Source organism: Aspergillus terreus, genomic scaffold (assembly GCF_000149615.1).
Source record: "Aspergillus terreus NIH2624 scaffold_7 genomic scaffold, whole genome shotgun sequence".
Classification (NCBI taxonomy): Eukaryota; Fungi; Ascomycota; class Eurotiomycetes; order Eurotiales; family Aspergillaceae; genus Aspergillus; species Aspergillus terreus.
The window spans coordinates 333,831-354,494 of NT_165930.1; the positions used below are offsets into that span (position 1 = coordinate 333,831).

At 53.5% G+C, this 20,664-nt stretch overlaps 6 protein-coding genes across 6 annotated transcripts; 4 read left to right on the forward strand and 2 right to left on the reverse strand.

Moving 5' to 3' along the window:
* Positions 1-2,380: 2,380 nt before the first annotated feature.
* ATEG_05051 (putative C2H2 finger domain protein (Ezf)) lies at positions 2,381-3,358 on the forward strand (the record flags this gene model as incomplete). The annotated part of the gene is made up of 1 exon (XM_001214229.1): positions 2,381-3,358. One exon carries the CDS (start codon positions 2,381-2,383, stop codon positions 3,356-3,358), a length of 978 nt encoding a protein of 325 aa, XP_001214229.1.
* Positions 3,359-6,003: 2,645 nt separating this feature from the next.
* Positions 6,004-6,986, forward strand: idi1 (isopentenyl-diphosphate delta-isomerase IDI1; the record flags this gene model as incomplete). The annotated part of the gene is made up of 3 exons (XM_001214230.1): positions 6,004-6,220; positions 6,338-6,676; positions 6,751-6,986. 3 exons carry the CDS (start codon positions 6,004-6,006, stop codon positions 6,984-6,986), a joined length of 792 nt encoding a protein of 263 aa, XP_001214230.1.
* A 179-nt stretch (positions 6,987-7,165) lies between these two features.
* Positions 7,166-7,755, reverse strand: ATEG_05053 (DUF202 domain-containing protein; the record flags this gene model as incomplete). Its single annotated transcript, XM_001214231.1, has 2 exons — positions 7,166-7,598; positions 7,658-7,755. 2 exons carry the CDS (start codon positions 7,753-7,755, stop codon positions 7,166-7,168), a joined length of 531 nt encoding a protein of 176 aa, XP_001214231.1.
* A 691-nt stretch (positions 7,756-8,446) lies between these two features.
* On the forward strand, positions 8,447-10,438 carry ATEG_05054 (MATE family efflux transporter; the record flags this gene model as incomplete). Its single annotated transcript, XM_001214232.1, has 3 exons — positions 8,447-9,149; positions 9,206-9,564; positions 9,632-10,438. The coding sequence occupies 3 exons, from the start codon at positions 8,447-8,449 to the stop codon at positions 10,436-10,438; spliced, it is 1,869 nt and encodes a 622-aa protein (XP_001214232.1).
* A 390-nt stretch (positions 10,439-10,828) lies between these two features.
* ATEG_05055 (putative replication factor-a protein) lies at positions 10,829-11,780 on the reverse strand (the record flags this gene model as incomplete). Its single annotated transcript, XM_001214233.1, has 3 exons — positions 10,829-11,569; positions 11,624-11,709; positions 11,777-11,780. 3 exons carry the CDS (start codon positions 11,778-11,780, stop codon positions 10,829-10,831), a joined length of 831 nt encoding a protein of 276 aa, XP_001214233.1.
* Positions 11,781-12,193: 413 nt separating this feature from the next.
* ATEG_05056 (ATP-dependent RNA helicase DBP10) lies at positions 12,194-14,980 on the forward strand (the record flags this gene model as incomplete). The annotated part of the gene is made up of 1 exon (XM_001214234.1): positions 12,194-14,980. The coding sequence occupies one exon, from the start codon at positions 12,194-12,196 to the stop codon at positions 14,978-14,980; it is 2,787 nt and encodes a 928-aa protein (XP_001214234.1).
* Between the last annotated feature and the right edge of the window lie 5,684 nt (positions 14,981-20,664).

Genomic DNA, 20,664 nt, shown 5'->3' on the forward strand with positions numbered 1-20,664 from the left:
CTGTATATGACACCAGTGCCCGACGCAGTATTTGTCAGCATGACTCGCGGGTGTCGCTAACACTAGGGCGTATAGAATCTCATTCCCCTCCTGTGTATCCGCCCGATGAGGCTTTTTTTGTCCGCAGAGCACATCCGCCGAGTTCGCATCGTGCTCCTTAGGGCAACCCACCTTCCATTTGTTGCGTTAATCTGGGCCTATGAATCTAGCCGCCGATACGTCTCACGGCGAGGCAGTTATCTGCCCCCGACTGCCTCGGCCAGGGGCAATAGGCTCTCCCTGGAGCCGTCACAACTCAGTCATTCTTTCTCCACGCACCGGGCCCCGCTTCAAACCTCCGCAACCCATGTGGATGCTCTGGGTTCTGCCGAGTCGAGGAATCTCCCCAACTTGGACCAGCAACAGCGCGAAGCGCGCGGACTAAGCCCGGGGCAGACGGATCGTGTTGACATGGCGGATATGATCGACGAAGTGGAACGGTTACGGGCCCAAGTGGAGCGAGTTGCCGCTACGATGGCATTCCACCAACGAGGGCGATGACGATAGGCACTAAGGCTCACTAAGGGAGGGGGTCCACAGGAGGAGAATTCTTTTCAGGAACGTGCATTGCAGTCGTGGCGTGGACGAAGCCGCGAGAACGGACCACCACCCGAGATCATATGGACACGCACTTCCCGTGCGATAGACTCACGATCTACTACTTTGTTGGATGAACCACGGACCAGGATATGGCTCGACGTTCGGTATGGCGTACTGCAAGCGTCGGTTCTATCCAGGCTCCTCCAGTGTGACGAGTTTCATGTTGACCGTCCTCAGGTTTCCTTTGCCGCTCTCTACATACCATCACATACATCATACATGGGATAGAATACATTGCAACCTGGTTTGATATGCTCCAAAGAAGTAGAGACTTTGCCAGTGAGAGAGCCTGTACATGCCGCATGCCTCTGGCCTTTTTTGGTGAGTGACGGGGTAAGACCTTGTGAAAAGGGGGCATCAAATCTGAGGAATAGGGCTTTTGTTATGCGTCACAAATGGAGACGGAAAATTGGTTCATTTAATTAATCACGCCTTTTTATTATTTGTTTATTTCTGGGTGGATGATCCAGGATTAGAGCCCAAACGCCCCTCCTACTCGAGAAGGGATAGAGCCAGAGGGGAGGAGTTCATCGTTCTCCTTTCTCGGTCCGGAGTATCTACCAGCGTCCGCAACCGCTTCAACTTCATGCCATTCCCACGGCCATCTTTTACCATGTCTATCCGCCGTCCTTCATGTTTTTCTTCGTTCGGGACCATTTCCTCCCCCTCAAGCCATCTCCGAACAATGCGGGTGTGTTTGCCAATCAGACTGGCGACACGCACTGCTCCTTTGCCAAGCAAGGTACCAGACTGTCGGGTCCAAACTAAACTGTTTTGATGCACAAGAAGAAGGAAAGCGTGTGCGGTTACTCGACCGGCCGGCGGTGATCGGGGTGATGCTGGTGCTCCTGTCGTCCGTTGCCCTGCACGTCTAGTTCAAGCCATCCCCATCCAGCCGTTTGTTGACTGGTTGTCTTCCACCTTTTCTCCTACGGCTGCCTGTGAAATCACCTAGCACCTTGCTAGGCGTTTCCTACGAGGGTGTGGTCCGGCCCAGTCCCTGTTTCTTCGCTGGCGGCTTGTGTCCGGCTTTGGGGTGGAAATTTCCAACCCCCCCTGCTGGTGGATGACCCAGGGCTCGGGCAAATCGACCTTACCAGGCCACAGGGACGGTGATCGAACAATGCCTCCCCCCCACCTCCGTTCAATATTCGCGGATGGACTGATGGCCCCGATCACACTCTGTCGGCGCTAACTGTTTTGTGCATAACGGCTGATTTCGCGCCTATCTACGTGCTGCAGACATGGGCTGCAGTCAACCTGGTTCGGCCCTCCACAACTAGACTCCCGCACCCCCCTTCACTCACGTTCTCTCCCAATTCTTCGTGCCCACCTACTGCATGCACCTCTGTCCCGATAATTCTGCCTTGGCTGATTCGGCGTCAAGGGTCCGGATCTGCGTCTTTTGGTCATGGTAATGCGGCGGAGATCTCTCCTCCAATTGTCATATGGCCTATGATATTGAGCACTCTTCAGCCACAATTCATAAGTACCAGTGATTTTTCACCGCAGATTTTCTTTTGAGCCTCCTTCTGCCGACTCACATCATATAAGCTCTTCAGTTTTCCCCGATGCTTCGATGCAGTCTTTTCAGGTTTACATTCTACTTTGTTGGGAGGTGAACAGGCAGACGACTTACTAGCGCACACGAACCAGAGATCCAGGGTGTGCGACATCCTCTCTCTTCCTACTCTTTTGACTCATATCTTTACGTCCTATTCACGCAGCCCTTCCGCTCAGGATGGACCGTACTCCTACCTCTTTCCCATCGTCACCCTCGGGTCGCTCGGTATCGATCAGTCATACGGCTATGGATGCGACATATGCCTCTCCTGCCCGTGCCATTCCACAATATGTGGCAGATCCGACATCATCTCTTGGTCTGGGGATATCAAACTGCGATATTGGATCCTTGACGAGCCGTTCGAGCCCTCTAGCGTCCGAGTCATACCCTTCCCCAGCACCAGATTGGTCTGAGCATTTGTATCCTTCCCAGCGGCTTCTCGATCCAGCTCTCAGCGTCGGTCAGTTTCCCACGACAACAAGCTATGACATCTCCGCCCCATCATTTGCCATGTATCATGCGCAACCAGGCATTTTGCCCCACAGCTACGGCGACCCGCTCAACACCGGAACAAGCAATGATATGATGTACTATCCCCAGCCTTCTATGTGGACGAACATGTCCCATCTTGATGCACCGATGTACCCAGACACCCAGTACGGAGTGAAGGAGGAACAGGGAGAAAGTTGGGGGGTGCCGTTCACAACCACAAGCACTGTTATAGGGCCTGGGATTGCAGCACAAATGAGCCAAGATACAAGCCGCAAGACACCGTCAGAAGATCCGCAAACTCTTCCGGATAATGGCAGACCAGCCAAGTCTGAACCGAATGTGGATCGCAAACAACAACAACAACCCCAGACGGGACAGCCCGCCGAGGTAATCGTTGAATGGAACAAAGAACATGACAGGATATCTAACGACAGACGACGCAAGGTCCCCTCTGCAAGCGGACTGCAATGCCCCATATGCGACAAGGTATTCACCCGTCGTTCAAATTGTCACGAACACGTCAAAAGACATGATCCCAGTCGTAAGAAGATGCTTCCGTGCGATTATTGTGGGAAGACTTTCGGGAGGAATGGTGACCTTCGAAGACATAAAGATGCGGTTCGTTCCCGCTGGACTTTCCGTGGACATGTAACTAGTTGCTGACGGGTTGCTAGATTCACCGAGGGATAAAAAGATTCGCTTGTGAAGAGTGCGGCCAGCGGTTCTCTCGGCAAGATATCCTGTCTAGGTTCGTATACTATCAAGATCGAGGATCGTTTTCTAGCTCCACTCATACTGATTTCATTCATCCTTTACCTAGACACATACACTCTGGGGATGGCTGTGTACGAAGATTGCCGAATAGGAATAACTCGGGTCGTGATGGACCGGCAGGCCAGGCTCCTCGATAGCCCGTCCGGCAAACTCACAGTCGCAAGGACCAGCTGTTACGGTTCAGCCAAAGGGCGTGTCCCTTCTTATATACTTCTGCACGAATATTTTGGCATCGGAGGCGCTTTGAGATGGTTACCGCGGAGTACGAACAATAGTGCCGGGGCACACGCTTATGATATGTTGTGTTATATGGGCTGATGTCGGGTTTCATTCACCTTATGCATTTTCTGTTTATTGCTACGAGTTTCCGGTCCTGGACATGGAACGCTGTTAGATCGACATGGCATTTGTCATGCATAGACTAGTCATCTGGGCATGGCGGGCCCATGCTGCAATCACTTGGGAGGCCTTGTTTCGGCGTTGGGGTATAACACATTTCTGCTCAACTGCTCAATCTGAACATCTTATCCCCCTTCTAATATGCCCGAAACTCGATTGGTCTAGACGAGGGTAGTCAAATTACACGATAACATGAAGGTGACAAGGCTGATCTAGGCTGAAGTGAGCACGGGATGGAAGCCTGACTCACGGAAGCTGGCCACCATGTGTAGCTAAGTGTCTTTCTGACTTTCCATGGACAAAGATATCTTGACCCACTGGCACTAGGATCGCATCCCGGTTATTCCGCCGCGCGCATCTACTTGTGCTTTGTGAATCCATTCCACCTCTGGCTAGACCCTGAGTTGCGACGATGGCGGTCGCACTGTGACCACTTAGATGAGACAGGGAGGATGATCGAATGCTTAGGCCGGTGGATCAGGATGGGTTTCTTTCATTCCCCGGGGACGGAGGCCGGCCTGGACCCGACAGACTAATAACGATACCCCGTAGCTAACTAGTTAGTACCTGTTGTTGAGCGGGCCAGCGGGCTATCTCCGGGCGATAGGTACCGCACAAGAGATGTGATTATCAGCACAAATCGCCTAGCGGTGGGGCTAGACGCTCTTTTCAGCTCTTTCCCAATGCTGTTCGTGGGAATCCGAACGCGTATATACCACAGGGCTGTGAAATCAGCTTCGGATATGGTAAGTTTATACCTGTGGAACAAAGTAAACAACGAAAGCAGCGAGCTCCGGAAGGAATCCTCGGCCGAACCGTTCCCCCAGCTTCAGACTTGGGGGGCCAGTAGCGACGCCCAGGGAAATTACATCCCCCCGTTCCGGGCGGGTCAGGAGTTCGCGACAGACGGACCATGCCGCTAACTGCTAGCCTGACCGAGCTTCGTTTCCCCCGGCTAAGCAGCCAGAGCCATAGGGGTTCTGCCTAGGTAGCTACCTAGGAGTGCCTATTTGTTTTACTCCGTAATTATTATTGGTTCGTTCGTGGTTTATTTCCTTTTCTGGGGGAGTGATCGATGTTCTCTTACGTATTTTTGTGATTAGTGCTTGGAGGTTCTTTTGGTCTTGCTTCGTTCTTGATTCGCGTGGTCATATGGGTAAATCTGTGGCCGAAGGAGCTGAGCTCGGGAGATATCTACTCCTACTCCCTACAAACATTCGAGATGAATGATCGACCATGATCTTGGTACTTACTTGGCTTGAGGGCGACTAGAATACTTAGGGCACCCTGAAGAATGAAGATTGTCCCTAAAACTAATTTACCGAAGGTCTATTGGTCTACTTACGCATCGAATTCATGGACAACACGTCTTGAGTACTCTACCACCTCAGACGGAACGCCCCATATTCAATCTGAGACGATATCTACAGCTAGAGTCTAGCAATCCGACGAACTGACAATATATCCGAAAGGCGATCTCAGCAACTCCTTTCCAGGCATTCGTCAAAAACAGCTGAATGCATGTCTCGAGGGTACGACAACGATCCTATCACATGTCTGTGGGTGGAACAATATGCCTCCAACTTCGAGTATCCTGCAGGTATCGATATCTCTGCAGACCGGCATGGAGCAACCAGGATGCGGTTGCGTTCGCACCGAACTCAGCCGACTCGTGCCCATTCATGACGCAAGGAGGCGTGAGACAAACAAGCCATCGGACGCTTTGCGCCAATCGATGGCTACGATATATGCAATTGGCCTCGTCAGGTTAGGCATTGTGCAGCCTTGAGGTGTCCGGGAGGTTGTGATGACAGTCTGATCGGATCTGGGGCATTGTTCCTTTGTGTCTGACGGGTCGAGGCTGGCCTGCAGAATCGATCGATGCCGATTCATAAGGCTCGCATGAGCTGAACTGCATGTAAGACAGCTGGTCGAGGGACGTTTACGATACACCGAAAAGTTGAGGCGGGCAACGTTCTGCTAGGATTCACCGCCCGATAAGTTTTGTCTCGCGGGACCCTGGCGGGCAAGGGATAAATACACGCCGATTTCCCCCTCCAAACTGGTGCCACCCCGCCTCCTGTCATCCCCAGACTCGATCTCGAATTCTTATAATGGCCACCACAACCGTCACCATGCCGCCCCGTATCACGGCGGATAATGTCGCCTCCCTTTTCCCCGACGTCGACACATCGCTCGCCCGCGAAGTCCTCCCCACCGCCAATGGAAGTTCGGCGCAGGACTCCGCCGATCTCGCTGGCTACGACGAGGAACAGGTGCGGCTGATGGAGGAGGTGTGCATTGTTCTGGACGATGATGACAAGCCTATTGGAAGCGCCAGCAAGAAGACCTGTACGTTTTATGCGTCCAATGACGAACGCCCTGCCGATTCCTCCCCTTGCTACTATTACCCCCCTTTCTGTCACCCCCGATGCCTAGACAAAGCCTCATCCTGACCGACGACCACAGGCCATCTGATGACCAACATCGACCGCGGTCTCCTCCACCGCGCCTTCTCCGTTTTCCTCTTCGATTCCAACAAGCGCCTGCTTCTGCAACAGCGCGCCACCGAAAAGATCACCTTCCCGGACATGTGGACGAACACTTGCTGCTCGCACCCGCTGGGTGTGCCGGGCGAGACCGGCGCGGAGCTGGACGCCGCTGTGCTGGGCGTGAAGCGCGCCGCGCAGCGGAAACTGAACCACGAGCTGGGCATCAAGCCGGAGCAGGTGCCCATCGACAAGTTCGAGTTCTTCACGCGGATCCACTACAAGGCCCCTAGCGATGGCAAATGGGGCGAACACGAGAGTATGTCTGTCCCTTAACGTTTGGACTTCTTTGTTTGTGGGCGTGTGTTGGGAAGTAGATTCTAACAACTGCAGTCGACTATATCCTCTTCATCCAGGCCGATGTCGATCTCGACGTGAACCTCAACGAAGTCCGCGATACGCGATACGTGTCGGCCGACGAGCTGAAGCAGATGTTCGAGCAGCCGGGCCTGAAGTTCACGCCTTGGTTCAAGCTCATCTGCAACTCGATGCTGTTCGAGTGGTGGAGCCATCTGGGCACCCCTGCCCTGGAGAAGTACAAGGGCGAGACGGCCATTCGCCGCATGTAGAGGTCTTTTGATGCTACGGAGCGAGGGATTATATGCAACAGCGGGCCCATTTTCTTAATATGTTTACCGATGATACCATGGTATGAACTAGCCAGTGATTTAACGCAAAGAATGCATATGCGACATATTCTTACGGCCGATGTCCTCATAAATACCGAAAACAAAGACAAGGGGTATATCTACTTGCTGTTGGCTGAATTCGCATCCGTAGCCAGAAACAAAATACAACTCCCCAGGATCACCGTCCCCACGACAGTAAAAGTCATCTGAGTCTTCCATCCGCTCTGCACCAACGCCGCCTTGTGGCTGTATTTTCGCACGGTCCGGACGTAGTTGGCGAACCCGTTAACCAGACACGACAGACTCAGAACCCAGAAGATGATGCCGAGGGGAAGCGCCATACGACGCTCGAGGCCGGTCGGCTTGCTCTGGAAGTGGAAGGAGAGGATGATGGCCATGGAGACGATGCCCAGGTACATGGAGAGACGGAGCCAGGAGAGGAAGGTGCGCTCGTTGGCGCAGTGATCGCGAGCATCGGAAGTGGTGTTTTCGAACAGCAGGGCGCCGAAATAGGGACGACTGAGGAAGATGTGGTGCTTATCTTCGAGATGGCTGTTAGGTGTTAGCTCGCATAGGCGGCGATGCGACGAAGGAATAGATAGTCGACTCACTCATCGACCAGCACGGGGTTGGAGTTCGAGACATTGATCAGCGGGTTGTATGGCGGCCGCAGAGAAGCGGCGCCTTGTCGGGAGACGCACTCGGTCATGGTGGAAGGACTGCTGAAGTTGGTACGAGTGCGGGAGCAGACGGAGAGCGGATGTTTGCATTATTCTGCATCCCCACGGCCAATCCACCTTTGTCCATGAGGGGATCGGAGTGCTCCGTTTGATCGTTGATGTTTGCTCGATCCTCTGGGGGACCCTCCATTGCCTAATCCGATGACACGTCCACGTGATATGATACTCTAGACCGCATCGGGAATGATGTCACTTTCTCGATCGACCTTCTCTTTAAAGTTAGATAAAGCATTCTTTCTACGGAGCACTCGAGTTCGAAGCGCGTGGGAGACACATTCCGATAACTGCTGTTAGGAAGCGGGGACAGAACACTCGTATAGTTATAGCTTCGCAATATGAGTCACCGAACTCTATCAATCCCATAGTGGATCGGATCTTTCATCCCAGACCTGGAGTTTAAAGCAAAATTTCCGCCTTCGCGTCATGCGATGACTCTACGACCGACCGCTAAGACCTCCGAGATAGCTGCTACTACTAGTAGTCCGTTCCCCCACTTTCTCTGCCTCTCCTCTTCCGCCTCCCTCAGAGCTGCGATACCTCCTCATCGGAGTGATCAATTCCCCATTCCACCTCCAATCGACCATGCGGTGCATGAGTGTATAAGCCGCCGAACTCACTCCATTCTCAACGACCGATTGACTACTTAGATATCACCCCACTATGGCTCGAAATCAAACTGCGCGTTCCCTCGAGGACCAAACCTTACACGGCCACTTCCGGTCGAGTTCTCCCCTCGCAGAGACCGCAATCGCCCGCGACATAGAAAATTATGCCGACGATGAAGGCTCCATCCTAACCGCCGACGATGAAGCCTCCGAGACCTCCACCGTCCGCGCGATCAACTCCCAAGCCGGGACCAATCCCCATTCCCTCGCGGGCTCGTATCAACGGCCCAGTTTCTTCACCACCGTCTCGCACGCCACCGTCGTCCCGCACCGTTTGGAACATGAAGCGCTAACACAGCGAGAGCGCGACCAGGCCATTGAAGACGAGCGGCTTCTGCTGACCGATAACCATGTCATGGACACGAGTGGACCTGCGAAGAGGCGGCGCCGGACGGAAGAAGGTCCCGCAGAAACCACCTCCCTCCTGCGGCCTTCGCGGGGTGTAGCAGAAAGTGAGATCCCGGATGCCGAGGAAATCGACCGGAAGTGGGAGGAAGCCGTCATGGCCGGTCTGATCCACACGACATGGAAGCGAGAAGCGCAAGTCATCGGGAAGAACGCCGCGCCGCTGGTGGTCACTTTTCTGCTCCAGTATTCTCTCACCGTCGCCAGTATCTTCACTGTGGGCCATCTCGGGAAGAAGGAGCTGGGAGGTGTTAGTCTGGCGAGTATGAGTGCAAGTATCACGGGTTACGCAGGTATGTGACACCAGTGTACCACGTGGATTCGAGTTCCCCCCTAACGTCGTATCTAGTTTATCAAGGCCTGGCGACTAGCTTGGATACGCTCTGTGCGCAAGCCTATGGCTCCGGAAGGAAGAAACTGGTCGGCCTGCAAATGCAGAAGATGGTATACTTCCTTTGGGCGATCACGATACCCATCGCCCTTCTGTGGTTCTTCGCAGACCGGATCCTCAACAGAATTGTGCCTGAAAAGGAGGTCGCCATGTTGGCTGGTCTATATCTGAAAGTGGTCATTCTGGGTGCACCAGGGTACGCATTGTTCGAGAGTGGAAAGCGATATGTCCAGGCACAGGGTCTTTTCTCCGCTTGTCTCTATGTTCTCCTGATTTGCGCTCCCCTCAATGCATTTATGAACTGGCTGTTCGTATGGGTAAGTTTGGACTGTCCTCACGCCGTCCCCACACCCAACAATGTGACTGACGCAGTGGGCATTCTAGAAATTCCAATGGGGTTTCATCGGTGCCCCTATCGCTGTTGCTATTACTGACAACCTCATGCCCTTGTTCTTGTTCCTGTACGTGTACTTCATTGCGGGAGCCGAGTGCTGGAACGGGTTCACCACGCGCGCTCTCAATAACTGGGGCCCCATGATCCGACTCGCCCTACCGGGGCTGGTCATGGTCGAAGCTGAATGCCTCGCTTTCGAGGTTCTGACGCTGGCCTCCTCATACTTGGGCACCACACCCCTCGCTGCGCAGTCGATCCTTTCCACCATTGCCAGCATCATGTTCCAGATTCCGTTCCCACTGTCCATCTCGGGCAGTACGCGCGTAGCAAACCTGATTGGGGCCACGCTTGTTGGCGCCGCCAAAACTTCCGCCAAGGTGACCATGGTAGGTGCAGTGATTGTCGGACTACTCAATATGCTCTTCCTGTCCTCCCTGCGAGCGTATATTCCGCGACTCTTCACGTCCGACGATGAGGTCATCGGGCTAGTTGCTCAGATTCTGCCCCTGTGTGCGGCCTTCCAACTCTTCGATGCGCTTGCCGCCAACTGCAATGGAATCCTTCGCGGAATCGGACGACAGGAAGTAGGCGGCTATGTCCAGCTGTTCTGCTACTATGCTGTAGCTATGCCCATCAGCTTCGGTACTACTTTCGGATTGGGATGGGGCCTTCTGGGCCTCTGGACAGGTGTTGCAATTGCGCTGTTCCTCGTGTCTCTGATAGAGGCATTTTTCCTCAGTCGCACGAATTGGGACCGTTCGGTTGAGGATGCTATCCAGAGAAACTCCATGCACTAGATGCATGGAAACACTATATACACATGTTATTGATGATCATGTACTAACATCAGCGTTTGCTTTTGCTTGCATTTCAGCGTTGGCAAAGATACCAACAAAAGTTGTCGCAATGTGCCGGCTATGTGTTTATTCTTGACGATTCTATCAACGAGTCTCTGAGTGACGATATACAGAATGTATCTAGATTGTAAAATCCAAGTGTGTTGCATCCTTAGCTCATTCCATCATGAGTAGGTGCTCTCCCGGGCACACCACATCATAACTTTTAAGACGGCGTAAACGAACTATACTGGCATGTTTCCTACATTAATATTGCTGCATTTTGATCTCGTACACATGCTGTAGCTCAAAACCCATATCGTAAAACGACAACCAACACAAGTGAGCCGTCTAGTAGTCCAGAATAGCCCAGGTCTGTTCATCCACCGTCGAGAAAATCACACCAGCCGTAAGCAACTCGTCTCCAGCACGCGCCACATCCGGCATAGGGAGGCTCAATTTCGCGGCAATCAACTGGGCATGCAGACCCTCGTTGCTCTGAGGTTCGGTCTTGAGAAGGTTGTACACTCTGCGCGCCACCGCACTCATCGCCGGCAGAGACTTGTTAGCGCTGTAATCATCCATTCCACCCATGGCCGAATCGCCCGCGCCGGCCGCACCACCAGCTGCCGCGCCAGCACCGCCAGGTGGTCCACGCGTGAAGAACAAATGGACCGCGACGGCCTCCAGCAGGTGACAATGTAACTCGTTGATGTTGGTGAGCGGCCGCACCGAATGCGCCACAACAAACAGCTTGGTGCCGAAGAATCGGAGCTTGCCGAAGATCTTCGCGTACGCGTTCAGCTCGACCTGGTCCTTGCCCGGGGCCCCGGGGCCCTTGCCCTCGTCCATCTCCATCGTATCCGCCGTCGTGGAGTCGAGCCACTGCTTGACTTCGATCTCGCCCGTGCCATCGTCGATCTTGTACGTCACGTTCGTGCTTTGGGAGCTGATGTTGCGGACTTGGCCGACCAGACACACGCTCGATACGTCGGCGCCGTCGATCTGGTGGCTCGCCTCGGGGTATGGTTGCGTCGCGTCGAGGGCTTGTTTCACTGTGATCGGTCGGAGGGTGGCATTGTTGTATGAGCCCTACACGGAGTTAGTGTGATTCGCTTGATGACTGCGAGACGTGTAGGCTCTTACCTTTCCACCAGACGGGCTGCTGGTCTCTCCTGCCATAAAGCCACCACCACCGCCGCCGCCGGAGCCTCCATATCCGTAGCCACTATCTGTGCAGAGTTAGCCTGAGGAGATCCGTAGTTTCGAAAGGAAATCGCAATGTTGTGTGTTACTCACCCATGTTGTGTGTCTTTGTCGAGTGAGTTATCTGTCGATTCCAGACCGAGATTATTGAGTCGTGAACTGCATCGTCGCCATTTTACCATTTCGGGACGTGTTCGACGCGTCGCGGGGAGTGTATGTTTGTTCGGTTTGCATCCCCCTGCGGATCAACCTTGATCCCTCACCGCCTTGACTTTTTCTCTCCGCCCGACAAAAAAAAGTCGAGATTTGACAGCAGAGGCTGGAGAAAGAATCACTTTTGCTCTTCCTACACACTGCCGTGGGTTATTTTTGTGGATACTTTCATGGATTGAAGGAGCGATCAAGCTAGAACCATCTGTTAAGCAATCGGGTTCTAATCTAACCAATCCCACCCACCTACACAGGTGTGTTTGGACTATACAACAGCTCACAACCCCAATATCGCCCATCATGCCGCACCGCGCGGCGTCTCCGGCGATGTCGGAGAATGAGTTCGACATCACGAATGCGCTTTTCCAAAATGACGGCGATTCCGATAACGAGGTGCCCGTCACAAAATCCAAGCCGCAACGAAAGGCCGCTCCCCAAGAACTCGACTTTCTCGGCGGCAATGTTGACGACGACGACGAGGACGATGAGGCCTTTATTGCGGAGCAGCAGACATCTGCGAACCGGAAGGCGGCGAACCTCAAGGGACGTACCGTCAAGAAGGGAGGTGGATTCCAGGCGATGGGTTTGAACGCGAACCTGTTGAAGGCGATCACTCGGAAAGGTTTCTCTGTGCCCACCCCGATTCAGCGCAAGACGATTCCCGTGATTATGGACGACCGTGATGTGGTTGGCATGGCACGGACGGGTTCCGGAAAGACTGCAGCCTTCGTCATCCCCATGATCGAGAAGTTGAAGAGCCACAGCAGCAAATTCGGAGCGCGAGGTCTGATTTTGTCGCCGTCGAGAGAGCTGGCGTTGCAGACGCTGAAAGTTGTTAAGGAGCTGGGTAAAGGCACAGACTTGAAGTCGGTCCTTCTGGTTGGTGGAGACAGCCTGGAAGAGCAGTTCGGAATGATGGCTGGCAACCCGGATATCGTGATTGCGACCCCTGGTCGTTTTCTGCATTTGAAGGTGGAGATGAACCTGGATCTGTCCAGCATCCGCTACGTTGTCTTCGATGAAGCCGATAGACTTTTCGAAATGGGTTTCGCGGCTCAGTTGACTGAGATTCTGCACGGTCTCCCTACCACCCGGCAAACGCTTCTTTTCTCGGCCACACTTCCCAAGTCCCTTGTCGAGTTTGCGCGTGCCGGTCTGCAGGAGCCTACCCTCATCCGTCTGGATACCGAGAGCAAGATCTCGCCCGACCTTCAAAATGCGTTCTTCTCGGTGAAGTCTGCAGACAAAGAAGGGGCCCTACTCTACATCCTCCATGAAGTCATCAAAATGCCTACGGGCCCTACAGAAGTTGCACAGCGGTTACAGGAAGAAAAAGCCAACTCCAAGGATTCGAAGAACTCCAAGAAACGAAAGCGATCGGAAATGGATAAAGCAGTCAACATGAAGGAATCCCCTACGAAGCACTCCACCATTGTTTTCGCGGCAACAAAACACCACGTCGATTATCTCTACTCCCTCCTTCGTGAAGCTGGATTCGCTGTGTCCTACGCCTACGGTTCTTTGGATCAGACTGCACGTAAGATCCAGGTCAACAACTTTCGCACTGGCCTTAGCAACATCCTCGTCGTCACCGACGTCGCGGCTCGAGGTATCGATATCCCCATTCTTGCCAACGTCATCAATTATGACTTCCCCTCTCAACCGAAAATCTTCGTCCACCGTGTCGGTCGTACGGCTCGAGCCGGTCGGAAGGGATGGAGTTACAGTCTTGTCCGTGATGCCGACGCCCCTTATCTGCTCGATCTGCAGCTCTTCCTCGGCAGGAGACTCGTCCTTGGTCGCGAGCATGGAGACCAGGTCGACTACGCGGAAGATGTAGTCGTCGGAGGCTTCCCTAGGGATAGTCTGGCGCAGAACTGTGAGTGGGTCACGCGAGTTCTCGATGACAACCGAGACATCTTCTCCCAGCGCACCGTCGCAACCAAGGGTGAGAAGCTGTACATGCGCACCCGCAACGCCGCCTCTCTGGAGAGCGCCAAGCGGTCCAAATCGGTAGTAGGCTCGGACCACTGGACCACCATCCACCCGCTTTTCTCAGACGCAGAGACTGAAATGGAGATCCAGCGTGAGAAGATGCTGGCCCGCATTGGCGGCTACAGACCGCAGGAGACGATCTTCGAAGTGAACAACCGCCGCAGCGGCAAGCCCGAGAATGAAGAAGCGCTCCACACCATCAAGCGCGTTCGCAGCACCCTCGACTCCAAGAAGAAGCGTGCGCAGGCTGAGGAGCAGTCGGAGCTCCTGGAAGACGCATCCGGCGGCAACGAGGGCGAAGCGAACGGTAACCCGGACGCCATGTCTGACGACGATATCCCCGACGGCGTGCCCGACAATATGTCGATGGCGTCCGAGTCAGATCTCGAGGTTACATTCTCTTCCTACTCCCAGTCCAAGAGCGACAAGGCGAAGAAAGACTCCACCGCTGCTTTCCAGAACCCAGAGTATTTCATGTCCTACACGCCGAGCAGCACCAACCTGGCCGAGGACCGCGCCTACGGTGTGCACACCGGCACGAACGCCAACTTCACTCAAGCCTCCCGCAGCGTGACCATGGATCTACAGCTCGACGAAGGTGCCCGTGGGTTCGCGGAGCCGCGCACCATGAAGCGCTGGGATAAGCGACACAAGAAGTACGTGTCGCGGCAGAACGACGAGGACGGATCGAAGGGAGAGCATCTTGTGCGCGGCGAGAGCGGTGCCAAGATCGCTGCCAGTTTCCGCAGCGGCAAGTTCGACGCCTGGAAGAAATCCAAGCGCCTGGGCCGGCTGCCGCGCGTGGGTGAAGCCGAGGATACCAGTCTGTCGGCCGGACTCAACTCGGCTATGGGAGGAAAGCGGTTCCGACACCACAAGGATCAGGCTCCCAAGCGGGCTGATCCTCTGCGGGACGACTTTTACAAGAAAAAGAAGAAGAACGAGGCTGCGAAGGAGCGGCAGATGTCCCGGGCCGGCGGTGCGGCTGCTGGTGGCAAGAGCGAGATCAAGAACACGGACGATATTCGGTTGGCTCGGAAACTCAAGCAGAAGAGAAGGGAGAAGAACGCTCGTCCGTCGAGGAAGAAATAGACCGGGAGAGTTGTTTGGGTTGGTTGTATATAACGATACCATTAACATGTTCTCTGTACATCATCCGTCGAATCTACGACATCATGGTCATCAACGACCACAGGCAACCTTCAACACCTCAGTAAATAACTACACATCGCGGGCAAAGATCATACGACAGCCATCGGCGAGATACATGGACACCAAAAAAGCAATCCAGGAGTCAACCCAATCTGGCCGCCTGCAAGCAGGATGTCAGCAAGGACGCAATACGACTGCACCCTCCGCCACAAGGCAGTCAGTCGATCCACCGACCGTCCAACTGATTGGCCCCGATGAGCCACTTCGGAATCAATAAAAGACATATCACATCCCCATCACATTTGCCATCCCCGAGACGGATCGAAAGAGCCACTAGCGCATGTCAATGCAGGATGGCCGGTGGATTCCACCGCAGCCCTTGTCTCCAATGCGGTAAAAAGGAGGATACCAGGAGGGTGATTTCCTCCGCGAGTCCGACCTGGTGTCGAAAATGCTAGCGGAGGTAACTTGCGTCGGAGGAAATCATCGTGAACCCGCACACCCCCTACGTCCTGATATTCCCGGGGTACTGTCGTTTTTTTACCTTGTGCACCAGCGTAAAGGATCTGGAAGGGGGCGTTTCTACGCAAGGCAATCATGGAGTGGGCCTTTGATCTAGCATATGTCAGTCTCAACGCCGTGTTTGTCTCGGATCTTGTCGGCGGAGGTACGAGGAAGTGTGACTCGGGCTACGGTTGGGACCCAGGCTGCAAAGACGATCGCGGCGATGCTAAGCCATTGACCGGAACGGCTTAGTGCCCACCGTTCTGTATGCGCGCACGGAGTAGGCATCTGTTGTGTAATCTGACTGATCAGGAGGGCAGGGAAATAATTACATATCATTTGTTAGGGCTGCGATGCGTGATGTGGAGATCGACGGCATGGATCGTTGCGTGTCCTTTGTTCTGCGCGGTGCTCTTCGTATCTGCACTTGAGGTCTGAGTATATGCTGCCTGGTCCATTGGATGAAGCTTGTTGATGGCTTAGCAACTGTTTAGCAAGGTCGACCTGATGTCAGTCAGCAGAACACTGTGAGGAATGGAGCCTGCGGAGGAAGAACCGGGCCAGGCTCAATAATCGGCTTTTCGTCCGGAGGCACGAATCACCAAACCGGTTGTGAGCATCAGGAAACCCTGCGGAGGCATCCGCGACGGGATTTACTGGAGAATACTGCAGTATTCCCCTCCGGTTGTCAATAATTGAACCCCTTCCATCCGAATGTTTTGTAGATTTCCACGGCCCGACCCGCGATGTTTTCTTCTTTTGGTGTAGGTTGAGGTTTCCAACTTGTTTTGCTCCGTTTGGGTCGAAGAAAAATATGGACTGGATTTAGTTCATCCCTCGCTGATACCTTATGCTATATTGCATCAGCGTATATACTTGTCATATCTTCACCGACTTTCTGGCAAAATACACACTTGATCGGTTATGCTAGGAATTAGCCGACGTGCATTTCGATTCCGCGCAGGGCACATCACAGCAATAGAAACAACTTTGTGGGTAGAGCGATGGATGGCTATGGGTCGGGCTCTGCAACTGAACCGTTTCCCGCGTCGCTGGTCAACACGAGGAGCGTGGCTGATAAAGAGAGCAACCGGTTACACAGCGGGCCAGCGATGTGGAAACAGCATGACAGGCCATCCTTGTCATGGACTTTGTAGGGACAAACTCCAATACTGCCTCCTCGAGCTTGTTGAACAGCTCATGGTTGATCCGATCAGTTGACACAGCACTCTGGAACCTCGGATATTCAATAGTCGGCGGAGGTCGTCATCTTTTCTCCGTGAAGAATATGCCAGATTGACAGTTCGGCAGAGAATGCAGTTTTCTGGGGAGTAGTGGATACAACTTGACAGGGAGCGACTCTTTTGAGCACTGCAGTCAGATATCCAAAGCGTCTGGTCAAGTATGGACCGTCCGATGACTCTCCCAGGTTGTTAGTTGACTTGTCGGGTGGATCTTGAATATCATTCGAGGTTGAATGAACCCTAAGAGGCCGAAGCTTTGGTTGTTTAACTTTCAATGACATGACCTGACACTGCGCATCCCGTAGAGCCCGTCAAATGTCTTTAGACTATGTACAGATCAATTATGCACACAAGATAGGAGTAGCTCCTGCGAATGGGATCATGGAATGGAGCAACGGTGTTAGCGAGGGTACATTACCTGTCGGACGCAACCACATGCAATTCCAACTTTTGCTGGACTCGGACCTTTCTCGGAGCATTACTCGTGTGTAGCCGAAATCCGCATTGGCAGGACGGATGTGTGACGACCGAATGGATCTGGAGGAAGGGACTAAGGGGACCCGGCGAATTTTGCCATAGGATGTCCGTGTGGAAAGTGAAACTGATCCACGACTAACTATCGGGTCCGTCCCGATGATGACCAGGCCACATGGAGAGAGGGGCATGAGGAGAATAGGGGGCAAAGACAAAAAAGCAAAACGGTCGAGCTGCGAGGATCGTCCCGATCAGACGGGAAATATTGATAGAGAAGGTGAAAGCGAATACTAAGGTATCTACATAACTAGTTAGTCTAGGTGGTACTACTCCATAGTAATAATCATAGTACTAATGACAGTCTTTTGGTTGAGCCTCGACAATGACAAATAGTGCCGCCAATCCCTGCCTGTTTGGGATCACGGGGCCCGCTAACCCTATTCGGCCAGGATGGTTTCCCTCTTCTCGACCATGACTCTGTCAACGATCGGGATAATCCCTCCGAACTGACAGTGTACGGAATACGGTGTCTTCCTTCATTCACACAGTGTGTCTTGCAGTCCTCGTGATCATGTTTAGCGAGGATATACCCATACTCATCAGTCCTCCTCACTGTTACTCGATACCCGAAGTCAGGTCACATCTGCAGTCCCGTGGATAGGTATCGAGGTAACACAGCAGCCATGCCGAAAGGATGGAAAGACGACGACATCCACGTATTATCAGCATCCTCTGGCCCTTATCGTCACGACTTTCGCATCGTCATGTACTCCGGGTCTTCCGCAGGAGCCACCACACACCTCTTTACTTTTTCCCTACGGAGGCTAAAGCCCTGGGGCCGGTGGCCCGAACTATTGACATTTGTCTGGGTCCCCCGGCCACTAAGAAGCAGATCGTGCTGGCGTCTTCCGCTCCGGGCTGCATGAACCGCTGATTCTCGCTGGGAAAACTCTCGCGACTGGTTTTCCCCCCTCCTTGAGGAGGAATCACATTAGTCCCTTGCTGGCGTCCCCGCGTGCGGTATGTTCCACAGTAATTGGGGATCTCCGTCATTCCCGTTGTTGCTCGAATGCAAAATGGGGTGTCATGCCTTGACGCTGCTGTGTACCTTGGCCGCCGTTATGTTATTGTTATGCTTCTTTCAATTCGACAGGGAACAAAGGTCGGCCATCTCCTCCTATACGAAAAATCGCCAGGATAGGGGTTTCCATGAGGGGTCAACAATATCGTCATGATCACGAGTCGCTGGAGCTATGAGAATTTCCCGAGATGATCGCCTCTCTAACTCGGAGCTGGGTCCTCTTCTCATTCCTTTCTGGTGTTAGCACCACGGCCCGGTACAAACCGATTGCCTATGGACCTCCCAAGCGGAAACCCGCCCATCCTGAAAAGGGCAAACGAACAGAATCAAATTAACGGACCACTAAACACTAGAAAAGCCTTGTCAATCCACCGTTAATTGGTCTCTCCACTAGCTCCTCCGTACTCCGTACTCGGCCATGCGCTGTGGCTCTGTGCTCAATCCACCATCGCTCGGGTGGATCCCCTAGCTCTTATCAGACCGGCCATTTCATGATTGCCATCGTTGATCCCCTTTTGCAAAATGTCCGGGGCTCAGGTGACCAACTTAGGCTCATATCTGTTCCACCGATGAGGCCGCAACAGCTGCAGCCACATCTTGATCGATAGTAGTAATCCCCCTCCGTGGGCCTACCCCCTCACTCCGGACAATAAGCGCGAGGCCGTTTGACTGGTTGATTCTCCCGTGACGCAAGAGACGGTCTTCGGGTACCCTCACCAGTGCGAAGCCTAGACCACCTCACTGCATGGTCTACGCAGTGTGGCACCGCCGTCTTAGCCGCTGATAGGGGGTCCCAGAGTAGACGGCGATCACTTCCAACGGTCATTTCAATAGATCTTAGGCTAACGAGAACATCACACGAAGCCGGGTGTCCACAAACACGTTGGTTGCTCGCCGTGCTCCTCAATCTCGAAACCCAAGCGCCCTAAGGAATCACAATAACTCGGATTCGTCCTTGTGGGAGGAGAAACAGACCACACGCACTGGCCGCGAAATGCCGACATGATTTAAATCGGCACTCATTATTCAGGGTGGCATATGGCGGCGCATAAGAACACATGACATAGTCTTACACAAAGTGAATCGACGGATCAGTCGATCCCAGACACTGCCTGCTCCAGTGGGTCCCATTCCAACCCGACTGCGGAGAATTATCTATCTTGTTGCCTCTCATTCCGACTGCTCTGGCGGCTGAGCTGGCGTCAGCTCCAGAACACAATGCTATCCACGGGATGTCTCACCAATGATCATCGCATCGGTCCTGATGATGGCTTTCATGCGATAAATGTTCTCTTTATAACTCCAGATGTCGTTTAGCATAATGTCTTGGGACGGCAACTGTGAAAGCAGTAGATGATCCCACCAGTTTCGCTGCTATCAAGCATGACACGGGTCACATCTCCATGCCCTCGACCACGGGCTCAGCCTTAATCCGGAGCGCACGTAAATTGAGTTGCCTTGAAGAGGGCTGGTCCCGGTGTGCTAGTTATGCAACCGCTGTGGCTATACACCATGAACGCCAGAAAAAGAAACCAGACGAGAGAAGTGATTGGCTCTCAACGTCAGTCCAAGCGTGGGAAGATTCCTTTCGATCCGGAAAAATCAAGAATCCCCCGGGTGTGGAATCCACAGGCATAGACGACTGGTCTCTGTCTGACCTCCCATGACGAGGCGAACGGCGCTACGACTACAAGCAACAGCAGAAACCCACAGTTAACGACAATTGGATAATTTCCTGGGATTTTCCGGCTTCCATGGACACAATATCAGCGCCATTACAGGGTACATAACCCGACGCCCATGAACCCAACGATACACAAACCGAACTAGTCGGCCGCCCATTCAATCCAATGAACGGACGGACAAGCTTAAAATCCTGGCTCTGAGGTCCCCGGCTGTCCTTCTCATTCGATAGCGCCATGTCGAAATGGGGACGGAATGCACACTCCCCCCATCCTTGCCGAACGGGACTATTGGCAATGGATGCAGCGGGCGGGCACCCACGTCGATCCGCTGCTCAATCTTTTTTGCCTTGCTTCCTGGCCTCCTGATTGGCATCCAGTCGCAGGGAGAGAAATCCTTTTCTCTCTGGTGGTAAAATCAATTCCAGAAGAAGAAAATCATCCTCTCCGGGCACATGAAGGTCTTTTCTCCTCTGGGACGATGGCGTCTGATCATTGCCTATCTCTCGGGCGGCCACCCCCCTCTCCAAGAGCTGTTTTAGCCCTTTTCGGGGTGTCACTGACAGCGGCCCTCATTGCTAATAGTGCATTCTAATGCAAGCCACGGTCTCTCCCCAGTAGGGCCGGGCGAAGAAGGAG